This window comes from Heterocephalus glaber, unplaced genomic scaffold, assembly GCF_053883595.1.
Source record: "Heterocephalus glaber isolate CG9 unplaced genomic scaffold, H.glaber_assembly_v1.0 deba00000347, whole genome shotgun sequence".
NCBI lineage: Eukaryota > Metazoa > Chordata > Mammalia > Rodentia > Bathyergidae > Heterocephalus > Heterocephalus glaber.
In genome coordinates, this window is record NW_028258143.1 from 42,190,400 (window position 1) to 42,215,139 (window position 24,740).

The window sequence follows — 24,740 nt, forward strand, 5'->3', positions numbered from 1 at the left end:
AGAAAGCCAGTTAATCCTAACCAAGGAGAGATGCCTGGCGAGGGTGGGGGTCAGGAGCTAAGAGAGAACTGCTTCAACAGGAGAAGCAGCATGAGCAAAATCCCAGCCAAGGGAGGGAAGATCACCCATGTCTGGAGGGCTTTTAAGGTTTCTGTGTAAACTGAACATTGTATGGGGTGAGCTAACACAGCGTAAGGGAGGACACCACATGAGAAAGAAACAGCTGGGACAGGACAAGGAGCCATGACCTACTTTTTGTATGGGGAAGTAGTAGTCTTGTATCTATTTCTTTCATAAAAACATTCTGGTGACATGATGGCTGAAAAGAGAAGGATGGGCAAGGGTCATTGTATCAGCCTGGATTTGAGCAGCACAGTGGTCTGGTCTCCAGAATAGAATTAGAGACACACGATAGAGCACTCACTACTGCAAAATTAATTGAGGCTGTAAAACCAGGGTTATCCGATGGAAATGGAAAGCTACAACCTACTTGACATGCAGAGGGGAAATCACAGGGTTTGTTGAGTAGCCAATTAGAGAGGATGACATCAGATTTGAAGATGATTCTGAGGTTTCTAGCTTAAGTGGCTGGGAGAAGAATTAATTGACTTACTTACCAAAATTGGGAACATAGCAAGAGGAACAAGATGCTTTCAGCTTGCTAGCACAGTGAAGGGGAAATAACTAGCTTAGTTTGAGAGAATGAATTTGCAATGCTGACAGACCACCTATGGTCAGGGTCAGAGGTACTGGAAATTGAAGTTTTTCTCTTGAAAGAAGGTTGATGTTAATGTGTGTTTGAGAATCAAGGTCAGAAAGGAGAGCACTGTTGCTGTGGGAATTCATGACATTCACATAGGAGAGCAAACAAAGTAAGGAAAGAGGCCAGCAAGGGAAGACAGGGCCCCATGGAGCGCTTACATTTAAAAATATGGGTAGAGGGGGAGGAATCATCAAAGGAGATTGAAAAGTAGCCAAGTCAGGGAGCATTTCAAGAAGGAGAGAAACATCCACTGCGCCATATGCTGCAGAGAGAGTCCACAGGGTGAGAAATGATAGGACTCATAATTTTAAAGGTATGAGAAAATCCCCATAATTTCATGCATGAATTATGTGATTAAACATACAAAGGTAGTATTATCCAAGAAAACGGAGCTGTTTCCATTTTCAGCATTGAACAGCAAGATCTTATTTTCTTGTCTGTAGAGATATTCATGATCTGAAGGAGAGAAAATGGCCACATGAGTATTTCAAGTTGATATTAAATATTTGCATAAGCTAAAAGTCATGCAACAAAATTTAAGATTTCAGTTCACACAAGGAGTAAATAAATATTTGTAGCTTGGAAAAATATGAATGATGAATATTACACTAGCATTTATTCAATCTTCCATCATTAGTGTAAAGGTTTCAGTTCTCATTTAACTTTTCACAGTACATATCAAAGAAATACCTGAGTTTCTTTCTGTTTTCTTTTTCTTTGCATCCCTAAGTAGAAGAAAAATACTTTCCACAGTTTTCCTCAGGGCCATAAGAGCAGCCCACAACTTAACCTAACTAGAATGAATGTAAGCATAAGAATCTGCATCCTCTGAAAAAAAATAAAAAACTTTACCTGAAATCCACCGCAAGGAGTAGGACTTCAGTCGAAAAGTGTTTTTCAAGTAATCAGTTAGAGAGTAAGTTCTGCGGCCATCAGCTGCAGCATCATCTGCTGGTTGAAAAAAAGGAGCTGAATGTTCAGAAAGATGGAATGACCCAAGTTTTGGATAAAATAAATGGATCTGTACAGCATACCCTGCTCATAAAATGTACCAATACACAAAAAAATGCAAGACAAATTTTGAAAGACTTAGGACTATCTAGTGAATGGAGTAAAAACACATTTGACTATAAAGCATGTGAGAGTAGATGAGTTTACTGTGCTAGGTTAGCAAGGGTCACTGCAAACATCTAGAGCAGTAATAACCAATCGAAATGTCACATGAGTACATTTTCTAGTAGCAGTATTTGAAAAAAATTTAAGGTAAAATCCTTATAATAGCATATTTTATTTAGCCCAATGTATTCAAAATACTATCATTTCAACATGTAATCAATATTTTAATGTTATTAATGATATCTTTCACAATCTTTTCTCATGTTAACTCTTTGAAATCTGATGTGTAGTTTTCACTTACACCACACTTCAATTTGACTCATCGCACTTTAAGTCACTAGCTCCCTGCGGCAGATGATTACTATAGTGGCTGAGACAGGGCTGGATCACCATTTGCTGAGGTGCTGAGGTCCATTTCCAAGCCTTCTTGCCCCTCAGAGACCTTTAAGATATGTGATCACCACATTCGCGGATTCTGTTTCTATCACATTTTTCCTTGAACTTGGTAGACTCTGTGTGGGTCTATGTTCAAAGACCCAAATTCAAAGCCTTAAATCATTTTTGAAACCTTCATTTCTTTTCCCACCATTTCATCTAATTGGTCCTGTTGATTCTTCCTGAGAAATCTATTTTCCAAACATCTCTGCCCTCAGGCTCTCTGCACTACCACTGAAATAATTTTTCTAAGTTGCCACCTTCATCCTGGTGACCTTCTCACCAGAAGCTCCTGAAACTTCTTAGACACCCACCAGCAGGCTCAAATGCTTTAGTCTGGCATCTGGCATACACTCTCACCCGGGTCCATGTCCACTCCCTGTGGAAAAGGTCTGGTTCTCTCACATGATCTGCCACCAAACCCAAGAGATCCTCTCCCGCTTTCCCTCCTCTATTCTTTGTCCCGAGTTGCTTGTCTACAGTGTCTTCAGTTGCTTCCCTGGCTGTCACAAGCAGCCACTCTGTGACTCCCACTCCTTCATGAAGACTTCCTTTCTGCCTTCTCCAACTTTAACTCTCACTCTCTTGGCTATTGTCATTTAATGACTTGTGTCCACAACTATTTTTCCATGCCCACTTTTTGTTCTCCTCAGCAAGGCTTTATATATCTTATGTATATAATATATAAATATAATATATAGCATATTTAATATGTATAATATAAATATATATTATATATTTATATTTTTTAAGATATATTTATATTTTTAATCTTGTTCTTTGGATGTTTTATTTTGCTTTTTTCCATTAACTCTTGACATTTAGCATAGTTCAATGCCTCAGTGGACAGACTCACAAAAAAGTTTTTGTTGAGACGTGATATTTCACCCCAGAAGCATAATCAAATCAATGTGATTCTTCTTCCTCAATCCTACTCTGTCCACTGATAACAGAGAACTTAACATCTTTTCCCAAATCCCAAACTTTTCCTACATAAACCACAGCAACCACTCACACAATTAGCCACCTCTTGGCATTGCTCTAAGTGCTATTCTCCAGCAGCGTGTTCTCTTGATAATTTTTCATAGTGTGTAGGAAGGTAATATAGGTAAAGTCTTATAGGAAGTGTTCTTCCAAAAGATATTCTTAAGATTTTATTCCTTAAGACTTTATCTGATAACAGTTTTGTATCTGCCTTTAAAAATATCCTGCTCTGACAGATAAAATTACTACATTTCCTTTTTTTTATTCTATTGATTTTGTTTTGTTGAACAGGTTAAACAAGTTTTTAAAAGTTTGTTTCTTCAATTCAATTCCACATGTCACCTCTAAAAGTCAGTAAGATATTCATGTTTCTTAGCAGAAATATAGCAAGTGGGTAAAAGCAGCTTTTGGACATGCCAACTTTCACACAAGAAATAAAGCCCTGTGGTACAAAAAATATAATTTGAAACTCACACTGGATATAATAACTACAAACCTGGATTTGTTCCCTAAATGCCAGCCTTTCTTCTATACATCAAGTAGTTCTAAAACAAGTACTATTTGGTAAATATTCCTGGAGAGATATACCTAACTATCAAGAACAATTAGTCAAAAACTGACATAAAACAAAACCCCAACTTAGTATAAATTGAGGAATAAATGGTTATAGACATTCACAGTTCTAATTTTATGTGCTGATTTAGGTGTGTACCCGGCCCGATACAAAAGGGACAGACCAATGTGTGTGTGTGTGTATATATATATATATATACATATACATACACGAGCATATAGCAAGGCAAACATATCAACATAGAACATCTACAGCTGGTACTTAATTTTGTGAAAAGGTGATTAACTGAATACCTATAAAAGAGACACACACAGTTCTATCTCACTTAAATGGTATCTTATGTAAATGTATTTGGCTAGGTTTTTTCAGGGCAACACACCTACATCTGAAATGGTAAGATAATTGATGCAAAATTCCCTTGGCATCACTTGTGTCCAGTGGGGTTCTCACTCGACTCAAGATGCCTTCCTAACTGAGCTCTTACCTTACTTGCCGTCCTCTGACATTTCTGGGCTCGTCTTCTCATCAGCCCAAAGCTTTTCTACACCCATCATCTCTGCCACACTCAGGCTCCCTTCTGCTCATGATGGCCCCCTGTGGATCCATCTGCTGATGCTCCAGATCTGAAGGCTGACAGCACACTCCTGGTGTGACCCAAGACATCCCTATTGAGGCCACACTACCTTGGCTTGTGCTGGGTTCATTCAGTTGCAACTCAGTTTCCATCTATTAGTTACCTAATCCCAGTGCAGCATGGCTAAATTGAAGCAAGTAGAGCAACAAATGTTCCCTGTCTTTTGCCTTGCCATTTGATAAGCGGGGCACATTGGAAGACAGTTTGGAAACATCTAGATAAGCGGGTTCTGTGAGATATGAGTGCCAAGTCCAGGTTTTGACCTTTAGCAAGTTCATAGTTTGCTGCCAAGTTACAACCTATTCTGTCAAGCTCTTATAGGACGTGCTCGTGTTTCTTCTTCCTTGTCTACTTGTTCCCTGACAGGGCACTGCTGCAGCAACAGATGAAGGTCTTTGGCTGCTTGTGTGGTTTTCCTGTTGCGGCCTGGGACATGTCGTTCATTTGACTTATCAGTGCAGAGCATCGCGCTAGCCAAGTAAAGCAGCTAATCATATGTTACCCATCAGCTCATGCAGAAACTCTGAGATTCAAACCTTCTTTCATTTAAAAAATTTTTAAAAGGTTAGCAACATTATGCTTTACTTCTCTGGCTAGAACAACTATCAGGTTGAACCATATGAAAATGCTACTTTTTATCAGTCAGAAATAGTAGAATGGGAGCATTTAAAATGGCTCAACTTAATGAATTTTCATCAAACTGCCATAGTACCTTAATGAATCCTTGCTTTAGGATCAAATCACTTCTGAATAAAAATCATTCCAAAAAGGTAAGACTCAAGTAGAAAGTAATGTAGTTTATAAAATAGTCTTACTTTGACCAACTATTTCTGTGTGCTTCTAGTATATGTTGGATACTTTCATGGCTATTCATAATAAACTTTCTTTTTTCTGTTTTCAAATCTGATTTATAATATTTTCACTTCACAAAGATAAACTGTTTTGGTAGATAATTGGCTAATGAAATACATATAAAAAGAAATGTGCTCTTTACAGCTCATAAATGCATAAAATTGTTAAAAACAGGCAAAAGAGATATCTGATGATAGAGTTCCTGTGTTCCATATGGTAATCAGTTAGCATTGCACATTGATATTTGTATCTTTGATGGGTATAAAGAAATAAAATGGATGTTATTTCAGAATTTGCTGTACTAGCCTTGATATAGGGGGAGAAGAAGAAAAATCAATAAGGCAGAAGAAGGAATTGATTGAAAAACTTCCCAGATTCTGTAGCTGGGTTATCTAATATCCAACATGTGCAGGCTACAACCTTTCTCCATTGATTCAAAAAGTACTACAAGAGCTTGAGTAGCTGGTGGCTTTGAAATCAGAGAGCCTACTTATTGTTTGGGGCCTTGGGAAAATTACTGAACCTTTGCTATGGGTTCAATAATGATATCACCTCCAAAATTCATGTTGAAACTTAATCCCCATTATGGTGGCTTTAAGAGGTACAGCCTTTTGGGGAAGCTATTGAGTCGTGAGTGCTCCATCTTCAGGAATGAGTGTGTACCTTTTAAAAGGCCTGGGGACACTACCTTAGATCATTTTGCCCCTCTACTTTCTACTATGTGAGGACGCTGCTGCAAAGAGACAGCATAATAGACCAGGCCCTCACCAGACACTGAATCTTCCAGCACCTTCATCTTGGACTCCCCAAACTCCAGAGCTATAAGAAATAAATTTCTATTCTTTATAAATTATGTAGCTTTAGGTATTTTGTAATAGCACTACAAAAGGACTGAGACAGAAATGGGTACCAGAAAAGTAGTGAGTTACTATACATAAATATCTGAAAATGTGAAGCCAACTTTGGAACTGGGTAGTAGGTAGTGGCTGAAGCAGTTTTGAAGTGCAAGCTTAAAAAAGCCTGTACTATCATGCATGGAACATTAGAGGTGATTCGGACTCCAGCGAAGGCAAGAAGAAAAAGACAGAGGAAGAAAAGGAGGAGGAAGAGGAGGAAGAAGAAGAGGAGGAGGAGAGGAAGAGGAGGAGGAAGGGGAAGGGGAAGAGAAAGAGAAGGAAGAAAGACTGTAGGTCAGACTTTTAGAAGTTATTCTAAGGTGTCTTGATTAGAAATGTAGTAGAAATAAGGAATGGGAAGAGTGAAGGCCACTCTGATAAAGTTTTTTTCCAGAAATGAGGAACTTTTTTGGAAACTGGAAGACAGGTAAATCTTTTATGAAGTGGCAAATAACTTAGGGCTTTGTGAAAAGCGGAATTGAAGAGTGACAAACTATAATGTTTGGTAGAAGAAATCTCTAAGCAAAGTGTTCAGGGTATTCTACCACTTCCCCTGACTGCCTATAGTAAAATGTGAGCAAAGGGGAAAGGATTTACAGACAACTTATAATAAACAGGAAACAGAACTTAGATATTTGGAAAATTTTCAGCTTGGATGTGTTGTAAAAATGAAAAAGGCATATCTGGAGAGAATACCAAGGGTGTGACCAGGATAAGGAGATTAATATTATAGAAGGAGGCCAAATGTTATTTCTCTTAGTCTGTTTAATGCTACTCTAACAGAATATCAGAGAGAGGTAATTTATAAGCAATAGAAGTTTATTTGCCTCATAGTTCTGAAGGCTGGGAAGTCCAAGAGCAATGGGCTATGTCTTGTAAGGGCCTCAGGCTGTGTCATAACATGACACAAGGCATCACATGGCAAGAAAGTACACATAAGAGGGTGGGGGGGGCAAACTCACTTTAATAACAATCTCACTTCTGTGAGAACAACACTAATTCATTCTTTATAGTGGAGCTTTCATCACCTAAACATCTCCCATTAGGCCAATCTCCGACACTGCTACACTGACAATTACATTTCTAGCACATAAACATTGGGGGACATATTCAAACTACAGAACTATTCATTAAGACAGTGGAGCTGGGGATTTTGACACATGTCTGCAATTCCCTCTACTCAGGAGGCTGAGGGAAGAGAACTCAAGTTCCAAGATAGCCTAGGCTACTTCACAAGACAGAGTCTTGAAGTAAAAAAATAAAAATAAAAGGGATGGTAATATAGCTAAGTGGTAGAGAGGGGCCCTGGGTTCAATCCTTTGTACTAGAGGAAAAAAGGCAATGGAGGAATGACTTTGAATGCATTTTGGAAATTACTGGTATTAACCCTCCTGTCGCTCCCAGACTTGGGGTACCCACGATACCTTATTCTGGCACAGTGCTTCTCAGATGCCCCATGTATGGCTCAAGCAGGACTAGATGTGGCTCAAGCAGAAGCCTGTACCTTCTCTGCTGGAAGGTACAATCCATTAGCCTTGGTAGTGTCCATGTAGTACCACCTCGGCAGGTATACAGAGTGCATGAAGTGAGGAGGCATAACAACCTCCATGTAAATTTCAAAGAGTTCCTCAGAGACCCTTGGGACCCACAGAGAAATTTCACAGGGGTAGAGCCACTACAGAAAGCCCCCAGTAATGCGATGTTTATTGGAGCCATGGGGACACATCTGCTGATGAGACTCCAGAACTGTAGAGATGCTAATGTGCAGTGACACCCTGGGAGAGCAGGAAACTCCAACCCATGAGAGCTACAGCATGAGCTGTTTCTAGCAAAAGCAAGGGGGACAGCTTCTTGGGAACCTACATCCTACCCCAATGTATCTGAAAGATCCATCATGGAGTCAAAAATTATGCCTAAGCCTCAAGATTTAATGTTTCTAGCCCTATTGGGTTTTTGATTTATCTGGGACCTGTTATTCCTTTATTCTTACCATTTCTCCCCTTTGAAATGGGATACCTATTCTATTCATATCCCACCATTGTGTTTTAGAAGCACATAACTTGTTTGATTTCATGGGTTTACAGCTGGACAGAAATCTTTATGCCTCAGGATAAATCTTATCTTGAGTCTCACCCATATATGATGTAGATGAAACTCTGAACCCTGGACTTTTGATTCTGGAACCAGTTAAGACTTTGGGAGCTGTTTAGATGGAATGAATGTGTCTTGCCTGTGAGAAGGACATGCCTTGTGCTCTTCTGTTGTGAGGACACAGCATTAAAGCTCTAATTAGACACTGAATCCTGGCACCTTGATTTTGGGCTTCTTGGTCTCCAGAACAGTAAGAAAATGAACTTCTCTTGTTTATAAATTATGCAGTCTGGGGTATCCCATTATAGCAGCATAAATGTACTGATAAATTTTTTAAGTTTCAAAGTTAAAAATACAAATAATAGCATTATCAAACCCATAAGGACTTGCAATTAGCAAATGGCATGCTGTGTGTACCATGCCTAGCTCAAGACTTAGAATTTAGGAAGGTCTGCAGACGTGTCATTGTATATATTATTGTTTTGTCCCAAGCATGTGCTAGGCAACCAGGATACAAAGATGAAGAAAGAAAATCTCTTCTTTGGAGCACCTAGAACTGGTGCTGAGATTGAGTATATTCACTATATTCATAATTACAAGTGATTCTAACCAGACAGTAGGAGACCATTGCATTGACAAAATATGTAAAGTGCAATATAATCATTTTGTAAGTGCTAATAAAGAGCCCCTCCTCCCTCTCATATGTCTAATACTGTCTACACATACGTAGAAGAAGTCAGCTGTTTACATGAAGGGAAACACTTAATGGAATTAGATTTGTGAAGAGCAGTGTTTCTCTGATTGCTATACAGAAACAGCACTAAAATATAATATCAATCAGCAGGTTTACAGTCTCCAAAACAACAACAAAACAACAAAATCCCAGATCATAAGGCAGCATCTGATAAATGTCTTGCCATTTAGCTACAGCCTGTAGAATACTGGAACTGTGTACTCTAAACATCTACCTTAGCATCAGAGTGTCAGGTGATCAAACTTCTATTAGGACTGTGATCATCATATTTTCAAATGTCCACCCTAAAAAGCTAATCAAATGGTACAAAGCACATTCTCCAAAAGAACCAGTGGTCTGAACAAAACAATTTAAGGGGGTAGTTAGGGTTGGCGCAAGCTTCACCTCATTCTCCTACTCTCAGATGATCCTCTTCGCCTGAACTGGCCTCCCAGCTTTTCCTCAGACACAGCAGGACCATTCCTGCTCCAGGGGTTTTGCATTTCATGCACACTTTTCCTGGCATGTTTCTCCCCCAACAAATGCCTAAGCCTTGATTATTTCTTCCTTCCAGTCTTGGTCTTTTTTAACTGTTGCTTCCCTCCCATGGGGTAATACTGCACCTCCCTCTCCCACAGCAAACTCTAGTGCCTTTCTAGCTTTATTTTTTCTTCTTAGCCGTGACACTATGTCATATATTTTACTTATTCTCTTGTTTACTATTTTTCTTGATTGGATGTAAGCTACATGAGAGCACTTGTTTTATTTTGTTTCATTTCATTCCATTTACTATTATATCTCTAGTAGGAGCTCAATGAATGATTGTTGAATAAAAAGATCAAAGTCAAACAATAAAAAAATAAGAACCAACAGTTCCTGTACCAAAATATGAGTTCCGACTGGCTCTGCTGTAGGAAGAACAGTGGGCTCAGCCAGAAGTCTCTTGGGTACAGAAGTTTGGGGTTCTAGCCTGTGACTGGATTCAATTAAGGTCAGCTCACTTCTCTAGACTAGTTATTTATTTATTGTCTTTCAGCTCCAAACATACTCTTATTTGCTCAGTAATACTGCAAAAGAGATTCATAACTATATTTCCAAGATATCTGCATCTGCAGGGTTCCTGTTAAGTTCTGTCAATAGGAAAAACAGAAAAAGATGAGCCACCAGTAGAAGGGAAAGCTCTACCTTCATTTTTCTTGCTGATCCTGCCTAGCCTCTGGCACCTCCCAGAACACCTACATGACCTGCTGCAGCTGGCCTCTCAGCAGAACCAGAAGCAGTTAGGTACATCCACAGGCTAACAGCTTTGAACCTAGGTCGTCTGAGTTCCTCTTTTTTGTTGCCAAGTGCTACACAACTCCTTCCTGCAATTACTGTCTCTGGGTTACATCAGAATTCCTCTTTTGCTTTTTATCTGTGCAGCCAACTTTTATATTCAATTCCTGTGCTGAAACACTTAATGTGACTTTTTTATTTGTCATGACATTTTTGCTGGTAGAAGAATTTACTCATCTTACCTATGAATAAGAAGGTCTATATAAATTGTAAGAATACAATATCTGGACCTAGGGTGAGCACACTTTTTCTGAAATTGCTGGATAGTAAATGTTTTAACCATTGGTCTCTGGTCTCAGTTACATCTCCTCAAGTCTGCTCTTGTAGCTAGAAAGCCATCACAGCTAATCTGTAAATGAATGAAAGATTCTGTAACAGTTTATAAAAACAGGTGGCCAGCCCTGGCTGTGGTTAGACAACCCATCTAGACATTCCCCAGCATTGTAAGCAACATAAAACAAATAAACAAAAAACTATTCTCAAGATTAGTTTTAAAAACCAGATACTGAGATCGATACCTGATGCCCTTGAAACAAAAGAATATCAGCATGCAGAGCAGAAAAGTGAAAGTGGGCAGAACATTAGGGTCTCCGCATTCAGGTCACCACGAAGCCATCTATAGATGCCAGTGAAGAACAGGGAGGCGAGAGGGACTTCTGAGCTGAGCCCAGTGACTCTTCCCTGACAGCAGGCAGGAGGCTCCAAACACAGGAAGCCAGCACTAAAGATGGCAGGACTGCTTAATTCCTTTCTGAAGTGAAAATTAAGGTTTTCCCTGATTACAGTCACTCCCTCTCCTCTTGACAGGACTCTCCTGGGGATAAATAAGACCTAACACTAAAGGCCCAGACTAATAACTCAGGGCATTTATGTCCCTCTAACTTGATTGATGGGGCCGGGATAATCTGAAATGATGAGAAACAGTTGAAAGGTGGAAACTTCTTAAGTATATGGATAAATGATCCATAAGCCCAAGAAACACGCAAATATGTCGGTCCAGAGCTAGTTTTTCATGGCAAATAATTAAAAACTGTAGAGAAACATTAGTGGGCAGGGTTATAGGGCAAGCTAGGAGTCATGAGCTGGTGTTGGAGAGAAGACTGGGAGAGAGCTTCCACATCCAGAGAAGCCGGGAGATCTGCTGTGACTCGCCAGAGAGCTCTCCAGAAGATTCATCAGCATAATCAGTAAGGCTACTCCTTGTGACAACTGTTTCCCATCCAAGATAAAAAGAAAAAACAATCCCTGAAAATAAAACTGCCTCAAGAACCATCCGTTTTCCAGTATTTTCTAGGCAATCCTGTCTGGAATGTGGGGCAAGTGTCATTCTGTGACCTGCCTCTGGGGCTGTTAAAGAATTAAAAAGTTTATATTTAAAGAGTAATATTTATGCATTCTTACAAAGTTTATTTGTTTGTTTAGTGGTGCTGTAGATTAAACTCAGAAAGTGCAGAGTTACATTGCCAATCCTTATTAGCTTTTGAAACAGGGTCTCACTTGGTTCCCTAGGCTGACCTCCAAGTTGTGAACTTCCTGCCTCAGCCCCTGAGTAGCTGGGATTATAGGCCTATATCATCTCCCCTGACCCTCAGGGAGTTCTTTCAGTATTTCGAATTGTTTTATGTGCTGCATACTTTTATAAATTTCTTTAGCTTTCTTATTCTTGTCCCATTTTATAAATGGAGACTGAGGCACAGCCAGGCATAGCTGAAGTCTCATGATTAGCATGCACCAAAACCACATTTGTACCAGGCAATATAGCTTCAGAGCCTATGGTTATAATCACTCTTCAAAATGTTTCTAAACATTTGGAACAGCAATTGGGCATAAATGCTCTGCTTGCAATTTTTGTGAATTGGTAGAAATGAGTTAGGCTTCATGGAAGTGTGAATTCAGTGTTTGCAACTAATTTAAACAGGCATTGAGTTGAAAATTTGTTCTAGGATTCCAAAGTCAAGAGGGTGCCTCCTCTCTTAAAACCCCTATAATTTTCCTTCTGGTCTGTATTAAAGATTGTAACTCTGTGGCTATCTGGAAATGAATCTATTCTATCCTTATTTTAGTTTTCATTATAGATCGATTCACTTGCAAAATCTTTTCCCTACATTTTTCAAAAACTAGATATATTTTAATACAAATTTATTTTCTTCCTTTTTCATGCCTGCTGGATTTTAAATATAGAAAGCTGAATAATGCAGGCCCTGCAGTTTACATTTTGAAAAGTGCGTAAAATTATCTAACACAAATGATTCCTTTCCAGCTCATCATTTCTGTGCTATCTGTGTCTCCTGCTGTCATGTAACCCTTCCTTAGGATTCAGAAAAGGTTAGCTTTTCTTCCAACCTGTGCCTCAGATTCTTGACTTCTTGACTCCAAAGGACTTTGTTGTCATCTTGTCTTTTCCCTTGTAAGCATCTTCAGTTCCTTTTTACTGCTTACTTCTGTCCTGCCCATTGCATGGAGAGAGAGTACCTATCAAGAAATTGTTGCTTGGCCTCTCTGCTTCCTTGAGTCATCACCTTATATTTCTTCTGACGATATTAAAAAACCTCTCAAATAAACCATGTTCATCTGTGGCCTTCATTTTCTTACTACCATCCTCATGCCTCTTGATCTATCCCTACTGCTTACTTAGGCCATGCTTGTTTCTTCTTCCTTTTATGCTTATTTTTATTGCCAGACAATTTGCCAATGGATCAAGCCGTTCATATCATTATTTCAATACTTCATCTGAAGTATTTTCTTAACTAGACTATAAATAATACAAAAGAATAGATGTGTCATATATTTACCAAACAGCAGTTAGCACAGTACCCTACAAATAGTAGGTATACATGATCAAGTACTGAATGATTTGGCCCCATATTTATGAATCATAAACATTTTAATCAAAATTATTGCAACATTTTTAAAAAAGTTCATCAAAACATTTTTCTTGCATGAACTCCTAGGGTAATTTCTTTAAGCTACCAAATATTTCTTTAGCACCCATTGTATTATTCAATGTTCTACACCCTGGCACGAGATGTAACAGCGAACAATACAGGAAACGTTCTTGCCCCCTTAAAGGTTGCATTCCAATAGAGGAGACATATGAGCTAATAATAAAAAGTAAAGGCATATGTAAGGTGGAAATCAGTGCCATGAAGAAAATAAAATGGGGAAGGAAAAGGGAATGTTAGTATGGGGATGTTTCTGACTGCAATGGGATAGTTGGAAGGGCCCCATGGGTACTACAGCACTGTCTGAGCTGAGATATCAAGGAGTGGCTCCTTCCATCTTCCAAGGAAGCAACACCATATCAGATTTTCCCATGCCTACGATCTCTGACTGCCTGTCCACATAGTCTGCTTCTAGAGGGTTCATGGAATTCAGTCAGGCCCATGCAGATGATTTCCTCCTCTCAAAGTTGTCTGTGCCATGTAACAAAACCACAAGAATAAAATACATCCAATTCATAATCCCAGAACATGAAAGAGTGGGGAGGAAATCTTAGAGGCCATCTTAGAACTCAGCCTATCACAATCACCTTGCCTGTGTTATTGAGAATGCATCTCAAGGGGATAAGAAAATAAATAGGGAAATGTTTTCACTAACTCAGGTGAAAGATAAGCGTGTCTTGGACCAGGGTAGTAGCAATAGAGTTGGTAGGGCATGGTCAGACTCTGAAAGAGTGTGATGATAGAGGTAGTGATGGAAAGTAACATCCAATTGATACTGCCTATAAAGGAAAGAGAGAAGTTGAATTTCATGGATTATTGACCTCAGCAACTAAAAATGAAATCTATTTTCTCAAACAAGATGTACTAAGGAGGGAAGAGGTTTGGGGGCACAAAGAGTTTTGGGAGTTGTTGTTATGACAAGACAATATTATATCCAAATGGAGAAGTCCAGAAGGCTGCTGGATATATATGCACCTAGAGTTTAGCCAAGAGGCCTGGTTTGGAGATAAAATTTGAGAGTTGCTAGGTTACAGATGGTATTTTAGAGCATGGGAGTGGGTGAGATCAGCTAGTGTAAAGTGAAAAAAGGCCTTGGGATAGATCCTTGGTTTGGCAAGGTTAGAAGTCAAAAACATAAGGAGGGGGAAAAAAACATAAGGAGGGACTCCGTAAAATGTTGGGAAGGAGATGCAGTGAGACAGGAGGGTAATGAAGAGAGAGTGGTGCTCCAGAGGGGAGGTGGAGAAGGAGGAGGAGCAACTGAGGCATAGGAGACAGTGAGAAGTGAGCTGTTTGGTAACACAGAGGAGGTTAGGGAACCCAACAAGAATGAGACAGTTTTAGTAGTGTGATGGGAATAGCCTTTATTCTTACGGGTTTATGAGAGAAAAAGGACAGGGGTTGCAGACAGTGACAACAGAAGACTGAGGAGTTTCGTAGCACAGACAAAGAGAAAAAGAGTGGTAGACATCTGGGCAATGTGGTACACATCTGGAATCCTAGCTATGTGGGAGGCTGAGGCAGGAGGATTGTTGAGTTCAAGGTCGGTCTAGGTAATTCAGTGGCTTAGTGGGGAAAAAAAAGAGAAAGAAGAGGAAGAGGAAGAAAATGTTTTCTTCCATTCTTTTCCTTTAAGGATGTGAGAAATTAGAACATGTTTATGATCAATAGAAATGGACAAAACAGTGCCACTCCAGGTAAGGGAGCAGCCAGAGACTTGAATGGGGATGGGCTGGTTGAGAACTTAAAAAGTCCTCTTCAAGTGGTTTCCATTTTCTTATTAAGACTTGTGATCCTCTTGCCTCAGCCTCTCGGGGTGCTGGGATTACAGCATGTGCTGCCCCATCTGGCTTCAGATGACATCTTGATGGCAACCTCATGAGAGCTCTTGAGGTAACAGCTAACTAAGTCTCACCCAAATTCCTGATCCACAGAAATTATGAGATAACAAATGCTGTTTTAAGCCTTGGAATAATGTTATATATCCTCCAAAGGAAAGCTATGCAAAGGGAGATGATAATAGTACCTCTCTCAAAGAAGTGTCTTAATGAATAAATGAGAAATACATGGAAAGACCCCAGCCCAATACCTGGGTGTGTGGCTCAGTGATGCATTGAGCTGCAGCAGCCATTCTCAATCACCAGGACAATTTGAAAGCAAAAATTAATAATCTGAGAATGGCAGCCCTGAAAAAGTGCAAAGATCTCAGGTCCTTGAGGATGTTGTTGGATCGCTACATTAACAAACTCATAAAGGGCCTTCTGTGCTTCCAGTTTCATAACATGATATAATAACACCATCATAAAATTCTATAGCTTAAACCACTTCTGGTCAGGTATTTTGTTACTTGCAGCTGAAAACTTCCTATCTGCTACAACCCACAGGCAGAATTGGGGGCTGTAAATTCCTGAGAATGAAACACATCAGTGAACCTCATGCCTGGGAGCTCATCTAGCACTTTGAGGATGGATGCACTGCATTCAGGACCATTAATTATTAACTTTGCATGCTTGGTTGGTTTCCATACAGCCTTCCCTGCACAGCATTTATTATTTGCTTGTGATTGCTTCCATAGCACTTTGATCATTTACTGGAAGGGCATTTAGCTCTTGATTATAGTGAATGTTTATGTTTCCTTTAATATTATGAATTATTTGAAGACAGGAACCATATCTATTATCTTTCTATCACTATGGACAAAGAGCCCAGAATACAGAAAATGCTCATTAAAGACTTTCTGAATTGGCGAGATACCTTCTGTTGACAAGTCTATGCTGGGTAAATGATAGAGATGACCCCCCACCCCTTTGCAAGTGGCTCAAAATTATACGTAGAATAAAAATACGCTTTTCTTGTTTCTCAGCTTTCTCTATCATACTTTATTTTTGTCATAGGGATTATTATCATCTAAAACTTTTTCTACCTTTGCCTATCATCTGCCTGCTCCATGGACGGTAAAGGCCCAGGGAAGCAGGGTCTTGTGTCACACCCGAAGCAGCACCTTACATGTAGTAAGTGTTCAAAAATGCTGAATTGACAAATACTGCCTTTGCTTCTGTAGGACCTTCGCCCAAAAGAGGTTTGAATTCTCATCCTGAAAGTTTCCCTGCCTGGGATAAAAGAATATAACAGAAAAATAAGAGTCACTCATGAAACTCATAGTCCTGCTCAGGCACGGTGGGCTTTATAACTGGGAGAAAAAGGTAAACATGCTCTGAGCCCCAGAAACATAGGATTGGGGCTAGTGGACCAACAGTTCAGTTTTAGGGGACTCAGGGTTAAGTCAGGGGAGGGGTGGGGTGAATAACTGTTCCCACTCGATACTCAGGCCCTCCTCTTTCTTCCTTAGTTAGACATTATGAGCCACCATGGCTCCCAGTGTCAGAAACAAAAACCCTACTGGCTCTGCCTCTGCTTTGAACTATTTCTTCTCCTTGGGCCTTAGATGATGAATGATGAGACTTGAGAACATGTGTCCCTGTTTACAGAGTGAATCAAACAGTGAAGAAGTGTGTACAGTTAAAGTAAATGGTCTATATTTTTGTTTCAAAAGCTCCCTATGCAGTTTGCTTTTGAAAGACAATCTAAAACTGAAAATACAAGACTTGGAAAACAATAAAACAGCTAGCTCAGAAGTTCCAATTTTGTGGTTTCAGCTTATTCTCAAATTGACAGTCATACCCTCTTTAGGAAGCCATAATGGAACTGTGAAGACTAAAGGTAAAAATATTTATAAGATATTGATTTACAACAATAAAAGGATTAGCATCCAACCATAAAGCAATGATTAAACATTAACTCCAAAAAATTATCACCAAAGCATTCCTTCAAATCAGCTATTTATGAGAGGCAGCAGGTTCAGAAAAGGTAAGAAATCAAAAGATTTGTATTCCCAAGATCCAGTATTTACTTGAAAGCACCTAAACTTTCTATGTCTCAGTTTCTTCACATGTATAAAGTTAAGATATTAACACATCTTTATAAAGTGTATTGTTCTGTGAGATTTTAATGAAATAATATAACTTGTATCAGAAACAAAGAAAGTGCAATTTACTGAAAGTAAGTAAATTGGGAGATCCTATTAACTATTACTACTTCTTAATAAGACCAAAGGCATAGAATTTCAGGCTAGGGTACGATCAGTGGTTAGAGCATGTGCTTAGCATTTGTGAAACTCTGGATTCAATCCTCAGCACCACTGCCACTAAAGCAAAAAGTAAAAAAGCATGAGATGTCAATCCTGGGCTGGAAAGCATTGCTGCCTGTATAAACCATAAACCTTCATATAGGAATGGAAGCATCAGCAGTATGCTGTTTTTCTCAAAATACTTAGAATACAGGTATTAGTAGCCATTTAATTGTATATTGTAAATGAGAAATTATAACAATTATGCTTATATGACCAAGTTAATTTTACACTTGATCCCAAGCTAACAAAATGACGTGGAGCTTAACAGTATTGAGTAGCAACTCCAGTGTCACATTTCCTAAGTGTGAACTGTGATGTCAAGCAAATTCATCATTGGTGATCAGGTGATCATTCTCCAGGATGGTTCAATGATGATCATCTCTGAGACTATGGCCTATGTAGAGTTCCTCATGTCAGATCAGAGTTGTTCTGTATGATCAATGCCATGAAGGAGAAGTGACACTACGATGCCATGGCTGCTACTTATGAGGCTACAAACAAGGCATTGAGCTTTCCTGCTTAGTTCCTTTCTTGGATCATTCATTCTAAAGAGGGGAAGTCAACTGCTTTGCTAGCCTAAGATGATCACATATGGGGAACTGAGGCCTTTCTCTACGTAACTGTTCTGGTAAGTGAGTTTAGTTCCTTCAGCTCTGGCCAGGCTTTCATAGGATTTTCTTTTGGTACTAGGGATCAAATCCAGGGCATTTGCACTGAACTGTATCTCTAGCCCTTTTTGCGACAAGGTCGTACTAAATCACAAAGTTGCCCAGGTTGGGTCTGAACTTGTGACCCTCTTGCCTCAGCCTCTCAGGGTGCTGGGATTACAGCATGTGCTGCCCTATCTGGCTTCAGATGACATCTTGATGGCAACCTCATGAGAGCTCTTGAGGTAACAGCTAACTAAGTCTCACCCAAATTCCTGATCCACAGAAATTATGAGATAACAAATGGTGTTTTAAGCCTTGGAATAATCTGTTATATATCCTCCAAAGGAAAGCTATGCAAAGGGAGATGATAATAGTACCTCTCTCAAAGAAGTGTCTTAATGAATAAATGAGAAATACATCGAAACCTCAGCCCAATACCTGGGACATACCGAATATCTATTGGCTGTTATTAACTACTCACATGACTTCTCCTCCACAAGTAAGCTGCTCCTACATGGTATTTATACTATCATCCCCCAGGGCCTCAGTACTTTCTTAAGTCATAAAACTAGAAGTACACTGAGCCAGCCCCTGCAGTCCGTTTATGTTGTCTTTCACTGACCATTAACTGGGCAAACAAGCTTCCCTTTCTCCTTGTCTGATCCCTTTTGAGAAGAGAAGCAAAGATTTCTAAGACAGAGAAAGTTAAGGCACATGCTATGACTAGGGAACCAAAAGCCAAAATCTGGCCTGAAAAAGACCAATCTCTCAGCACAGGGACACTCACAAAAGTTGACAATGGTTAACTGAGCTGGCTGGAAACTAATCGAGCTTTTACAGAGCACACTGTTTAGAAATTGTCCTCTGACATATACAAAGCTTTCATTCAGCCTTATTTCTGTGCTTTTCAACTGGGAATTGATCCTGGACTTTCTCAGGCAAGCTTCATAGATGCTATCTTTTCTCTCTCTGATTATTCCTGTCTCCTCACATTTGGGTTTTTCTTTTATTACTGTTGGGTGATGAACAGTCGAATCTCCTGTACACTGAAAGAAGAGCTAAATGAAGGTTTTGAGGAAGTTTACTGCTAAACCAGAGAAAAGAACAAAGAAGGAAGAGAGATGCTCCTGTCCCACAATAAAACTCAGTAATAAAACTATTTGATAACTGAGTATTTCAGATCGAATATTTGGCAATCAAACACTTCAAGCATAAAATGTAATGGGGAAGTAAAGGAATCACAAACACTGAATTAGGTTTTATTACCACCGGGTCATGAGGATTTCTATTGTTCCATACACACATTTTTCTATATTTTACTAATGATTCTCTAGAAACTGAATGCTTATGCAATATCCTTCTATAATTGGATCAGTGAAAAATTTAAAATCAAAACACATCCATTATTATATATCTGGTTGGGGTGAAACTTTAATTTTCCTTGGAGAAATGTAAGGAGATGGTGCCCTCACCTGTGGCCATTAGACGTTTGTATTCTAAAACCAGAGGCCAATAGCAGTCGGCCGCTCCTCCCCCGCGCCTCCTCCCTGCCTGCTCCGGTGCGTCTAGTTCTGCTAAAGTCAGCAGTTCATATGGAAACACTTGACTTTCTCTTAAACTGACTTCTCAGGGGAAGAACTTGTGTTTGCTCCTTTCCTCCTCCTTCCTTTTAGCTATGTTCTTTGGGTTTCACACAATCTGAGTCTTTGTTTCATTTTTTTTTTTCTGTCACATTTCCCTCCCTGCCCACCTTCTTTTGTCTTTTCCTTCCTCTTCTCCTTCCCTTTATATTCCCTTTCTACTCTCACCCTTCGCCACCCTTCCTTACCTCTTCACATGCACTCGTTTCATGTCCAACCTTGATGGGGACTATGCAGGAGGTCTGTCGAAAAACTACTCTGGGTTCCATGTAAGAATCCCTTGTCACATCACAGCCCAGGAAAGCCATCACTGATTTAGAGAAAGTGCTGCCCTCCTGAGCTTTCACCTCTGTCTCTTATGGTGAGGAAGGGCTTGAAACAAAATAGTTTCTTTTTTTTTTATCTAAACATCCATACATGAAAATCAAGAAATATATGAAAGAAAGCCAGGCGTTGAGATACATGCCTGCTATTCAGCACTCTGGTAGGCTGAGGCAGGGAGATATTTAAACTGAGGTGGGGCAATTAATTTAGCAACTTAGCAAGACCCTGACTCAGAATAAAAAAGGCTGGGAATATAGCTCAGTGTGATGTTCCTTGGTTCAATCCCCAGTAGAGACAGAGACAGAGACAGAGACAGAGACCAAAAAAACCATATCTCCACCTGTTGCCAAGAGCATCCTGAGCTACTTCCTTTTGTTTAACCAGCTGCTAAAGTCTACATCATTCGCATTTCTGAGCAGCTCCACAGCTTCTGAAGAATTAGGATCTACAGTGTAAGTGCCCTGGGCCATTCTCTTGCTTGCCTTTCCAGTCTTGCTCCATTTCAGCCCAGCCCTCACTCTTACGCCCAGCAGTCCAGGCATGCTTATAATTCTCCAGTAGCTCTGCATCTTTCACAAGTTAAAATCCAGCTCCTTCTCCAGCTATGCATCCTCCTCTCTGGTCCTGGATCCTTTTAGAATCCCAGAATAGAGGATATTATCTTCTTGTCCATGTTGTGACTATTTTCTGCCTATTCAAGCTTGCCTACAAAAGAAACTTTGTAAGAAGTCTTCCCTGGATCTTCGAGCAAAGCTGCTTCTGATCCCCAGGGCAGTTTGCTCAAGCTTTTTCAATCTGAATCCCAAGGGTAGTCAGATGGAGGGAAGTGAGTTTCTCAAGTTCTCAAGATTTTATTTGGAGAAAAGATTAGGTGTTGTTTAGGGAAAAGGGCAAGACAGCCCCTCCCCATTCTGTATATCTGACCCAGCAGCAGAAAAAACCCTATAGTTAGCTCAAGCAAGCCCTGTGGAAAGTAAGTGGATTTTGCAGGTCCCTAAATCAGTTTACTTAAGGGAAGTTCTGATGATTCCAATCTTACCCATCCCTCCATTGATGCCTGGAATGTCAGTGATGTTCTGGAGACAAACAGGCTATCCAGATGACTTTGATACATTTCTGTATATGTGTATATATAACTATAGATGTGTGTATATGTATATATGTGTATACTGTATATGCATATATATGTATATTTACACATATATGAAACAAATCATATTTGTTTGCATATTACCACTACATGACAAACTTTTGGAAGCTAGAGATTTTTATATTTATAAAATTTGATCTTTGTAATTGTTTCCAGAGGCATAGTACCTGTAATAGAATTTCATAGAATAAGTCCTATAAATAATTTCATAGAATAAGTCCTATAAATATTTATTGATTGTATGGATGACCCATTCTTTTCCCAAAGGCCTTTGGATGTATTTATTTAAATGTACAAAAGTATCACTTTATGAAAATAATTACAATTGAATAGTTCAATAGAAAGAGTCAAACATAAATGGAGGGAATCTATCATTTAGTATTCTAAAATAGCAGTAAACACTGGTTTCTTTAAATGTCATCAGCAATAAGTCAAGCTATTCAATTATTTAACCTTTGGGGCCTTTGCTCCAATCTTGAAATTGTGGGGCAAACACATTACTGATAGTGCCACAAACTAATTCTAAATTGTTGCCTTGAACTCTGGATAAGACCCCTAACCATGCAACCACTGACTGAGTTTCCTGATTGATGAAACCACCCAGAGAGATTGCTTCAGTTGGCTGACTCATTTAGAAAGCGTTAAGTGCTGAAATAAAGTGTTTAAAAGGAAATGAGGGCCAGAAGAAACCCAAACCAGTTATTCTCACTTGCTGGTAGCCAAGTGTGTATTCCATTACCTGTGTGTTTTATATGAAAGTTATGGCTCAATTTGGGACATTTAGTTAAGCTAAAAAGACACACAGGTGACTTTAAATAAACTAACACATCACTGATTCCAGACCCCTCTTAATGTTGTCATTCAACCAGCTTTATGGTTTAGCTCTGCAATAATCCTAAATTGGTCAAATTGGTACTTCCCTGCATACAAATCCTCCAGTTGATGAATTCTCAACATGCAGAAGGGAACAAAACAGAATAAACAAATAAACAAAAAACCCCACACCAAAACTTGTGTATTATCTTTGCTCTAAACTGTATTTTGAGGCACACTTTCCATATTTTCCCTCCACGTAAAACATTCTTATGCTGTTTGTAGATCTTGAAACACTGCTTTCTTTGAAGACCACGACAATTAACCTTTTTAAAAAATTAAAGTATTTTAAAAATTAAAATTTTTTTTTTTGGTACCGGTGATCGAACTCCGGTCCTTGTGCTTACAAGACAGGCGGCGTAATCACTGAGCTAAATCCCCGGCCCTAAAAATTAAATTTAATAAAAAAAAATCCTGACTTTTTCCTAACTTCGGGAATTACATATTTCTTACACATAAAAAACGACAGCTCCAAGGCTCAAAGCCTAAACCCTGGGGCCCATGGACTGAAGCGAGTCTGATCTCCACACCAGAAGCAGCAAGAGCGCCCGAAAGCCTCCTCAGCTACACCTGCAACCTGACCAGAGCCCCAAGCAAAATGCTTCGTCCCCCCTAGCGCGCTGAGTGGGAGTCTGACCCCATGCCAACTGTCTTATCTTTTGCAACTGTTTAAACTTGCCTTTGTTCAGCAGAACCACGGGCACGGTGATGATGGTGACAAGCGCGGCAGCTCCCAGCAGTCCCAGCAGAACCTTCCAGGGCGTCTGTAAGCCGGGCAGACCAAGTCCAGTTAGAGGAAGCCCTGGGCTCAGCCCGAGTCACGGGTCGGGGCCTGGCTGCTCCAGAGGCAGGGGTGTTGCAGGTGGGCGAGCGTGGGGGTGGGGTGGGGGGGTGGGCTGGAAGGGTTTGGAGCTCGCCCAGCCAGGCGTCCTCGAATTTGGGGCCTCTGAGCACATTGGTGTTGGTTTCGCTACTCCTGCCTGTCTGTGGCCAAAGGAGGTGCAAGCGTGCGTTTTAAGGGTGGCTCTCCGGGTCCTCCAGGGCTCGAGCCTGGGTCGCAGCAAGAAGCTGCCCAGGTCAGCCGCGGGACTCTCGGTCACCTGTTAGAGTCCTGCTCCCCTTCCAGGAACTTCTGGGGAGTTTGAGGGGAGTTTGGGCAGGAGGCGCCCACAGCTCGACTGGGACGGGGGCGTGGAGGCGCGCTGCTCACTCACCTTCATTGTTGGCGGCTGCTCGGAACTGAGCTTCGGGACGCGAGCGCAGGCAGAGGTCCCCGCGAGCCGCTAAGCGCACGTCCTGCTCCGCTGCCTCGGCCGCGGAGTCACCGGCCAAGTTTCGGCCCCAGTTAAACATTAGTGAGCCGCCCGCCTGCCCAGTAGAAAGGCGCCGAGGGCAGGCGCGCCGGGCACTGCCATCCCGGCCGGGGGCGCCCGCGAGGCGCTTCTTCCTGCGGGCGCTGCGGGGCGCGCAGGGTGCGGGCGCGGGTCTAGGGAGTGGGGAGAGTCAACAATCCGGCGTCAGTGAGCTGCTGCGGGGCAGACCCGAGGGTGGGGACCAGGAGGACTGATGAGGACGTTGACTTTGAGCTCCCGCAGCTTCATGTGCACAGGAGAGGAAACTGAGGCCTAGATGGGGCTTCGCACACTCTCACAGCTCACTGCTGGGTAGCTGAAACTAGTCTCTTACCAGCAACAGGTACGTTGGGAGGTATGTCCGTATTTAAGGCTACCTGGAAGGCACTTTTGAATGGCACTGTACTTACCTTCCCCAGGCAATTTCTCATAAGCTTGCCTTCTCATCAAGATGTCAAAAATAATACCAGTAATAATAATAATAATACCACTGCCACTTACATGGGACTTATTTTTTTCCCAAGCACTGCTCTAAGCACTTTGTTTATTGTACAGAGAGCAGCCTATGTACAGAAAGGTTAAATAACTTGGCCAAGTTACTCAGCTAGGAAGTTGTGGACCCTCAATTAAGAGTCGTGTTCCTAGCCATTACTCCATGTGGTCTTAAATCTTTAAGTCTACTAAAGAGGTTTTGGAGAAGGGATAAAAGTCACCTGAGACTTCTCCCTCCTCTAGCTCTACCTTACTCCTGGAGGGGGGTTCCTTCCTTCCTTCCTTCCTCCAGTCTCAAATCCTCCCTTCATTCCACTTATCTGTAAATATTTGAGTGGTTACAATGTGACAGACTCTTCTAAGTGCTGGAGATAAAATGTCTTTGTCACTCAGTATAAAAGTCACAGGCTTTCCCCTTTGGGGCGTTTATGATTTCTTCCTCTATCTTTTCCCTTTAAGTTTGCTTCACCTTGTTCACTAAAGAAATGCAAAGTGAATATGTCAGTAGTTAAAGGTAAAAGTAGTTAAAAAGCAAAGTCTTATATGATTATGAAGAAATTCAAGATTCCATCCTTTATTTCCAATCCAGACTTGCATTTGAACTCTGGTGGGCATCTTTTCTTCCTTTCTTCCTCATTGCTTATCATTCCTAAGTAAACCTCCCAACTTGAGAGGTTCAAACTAAATTCTATCTTCTCCATCAGCCTCACCCATT

General features: G+C 40.5%; 1 protein-coding gene across 2 annotated transcripts in view; it reads right to left on the reverse strand.

Annotated features, from left to right (window-relative positions):
• Dpp4 (dipeptidyl peptidase 4) overlaps positions 1–23,703 on the reverse strand; it is a 74,888-nt gene extending 51,185 nt beyond the window's left edge. The window contains exons 1-4 of one of the 2 annotated variants that reach the window (XM_004835859.4): positions 23,396–23,703; positions 22,861–22,945; positions 1,616–1,711; positions 1,128–1,219 (exon numbers count right to left, since the gene is read on the reverse strand). In XM_004835859.4, the coding sequence (XP_004835916.1) occupies positions 1,128–1,219; positions 1,616–1,711; positions 22,861–22,945; positions 23,396–23,401 (279 nt within the window). In that variant the 5' untranslated portion in view covers positions 23,402–23,703. Of the gene's footprint in view, positions 1–1,127; positions 1,220–1,615; positions 1,715–22,860; positions 22,946–23,395 lie in introns of both variants that reach the window. The other variant, XM_013076119.3, reaches the window with a different exon arrangement.
• Between the last annotated feature and the right edge of the window lie 1,037 nt (positions 23,704–24,740).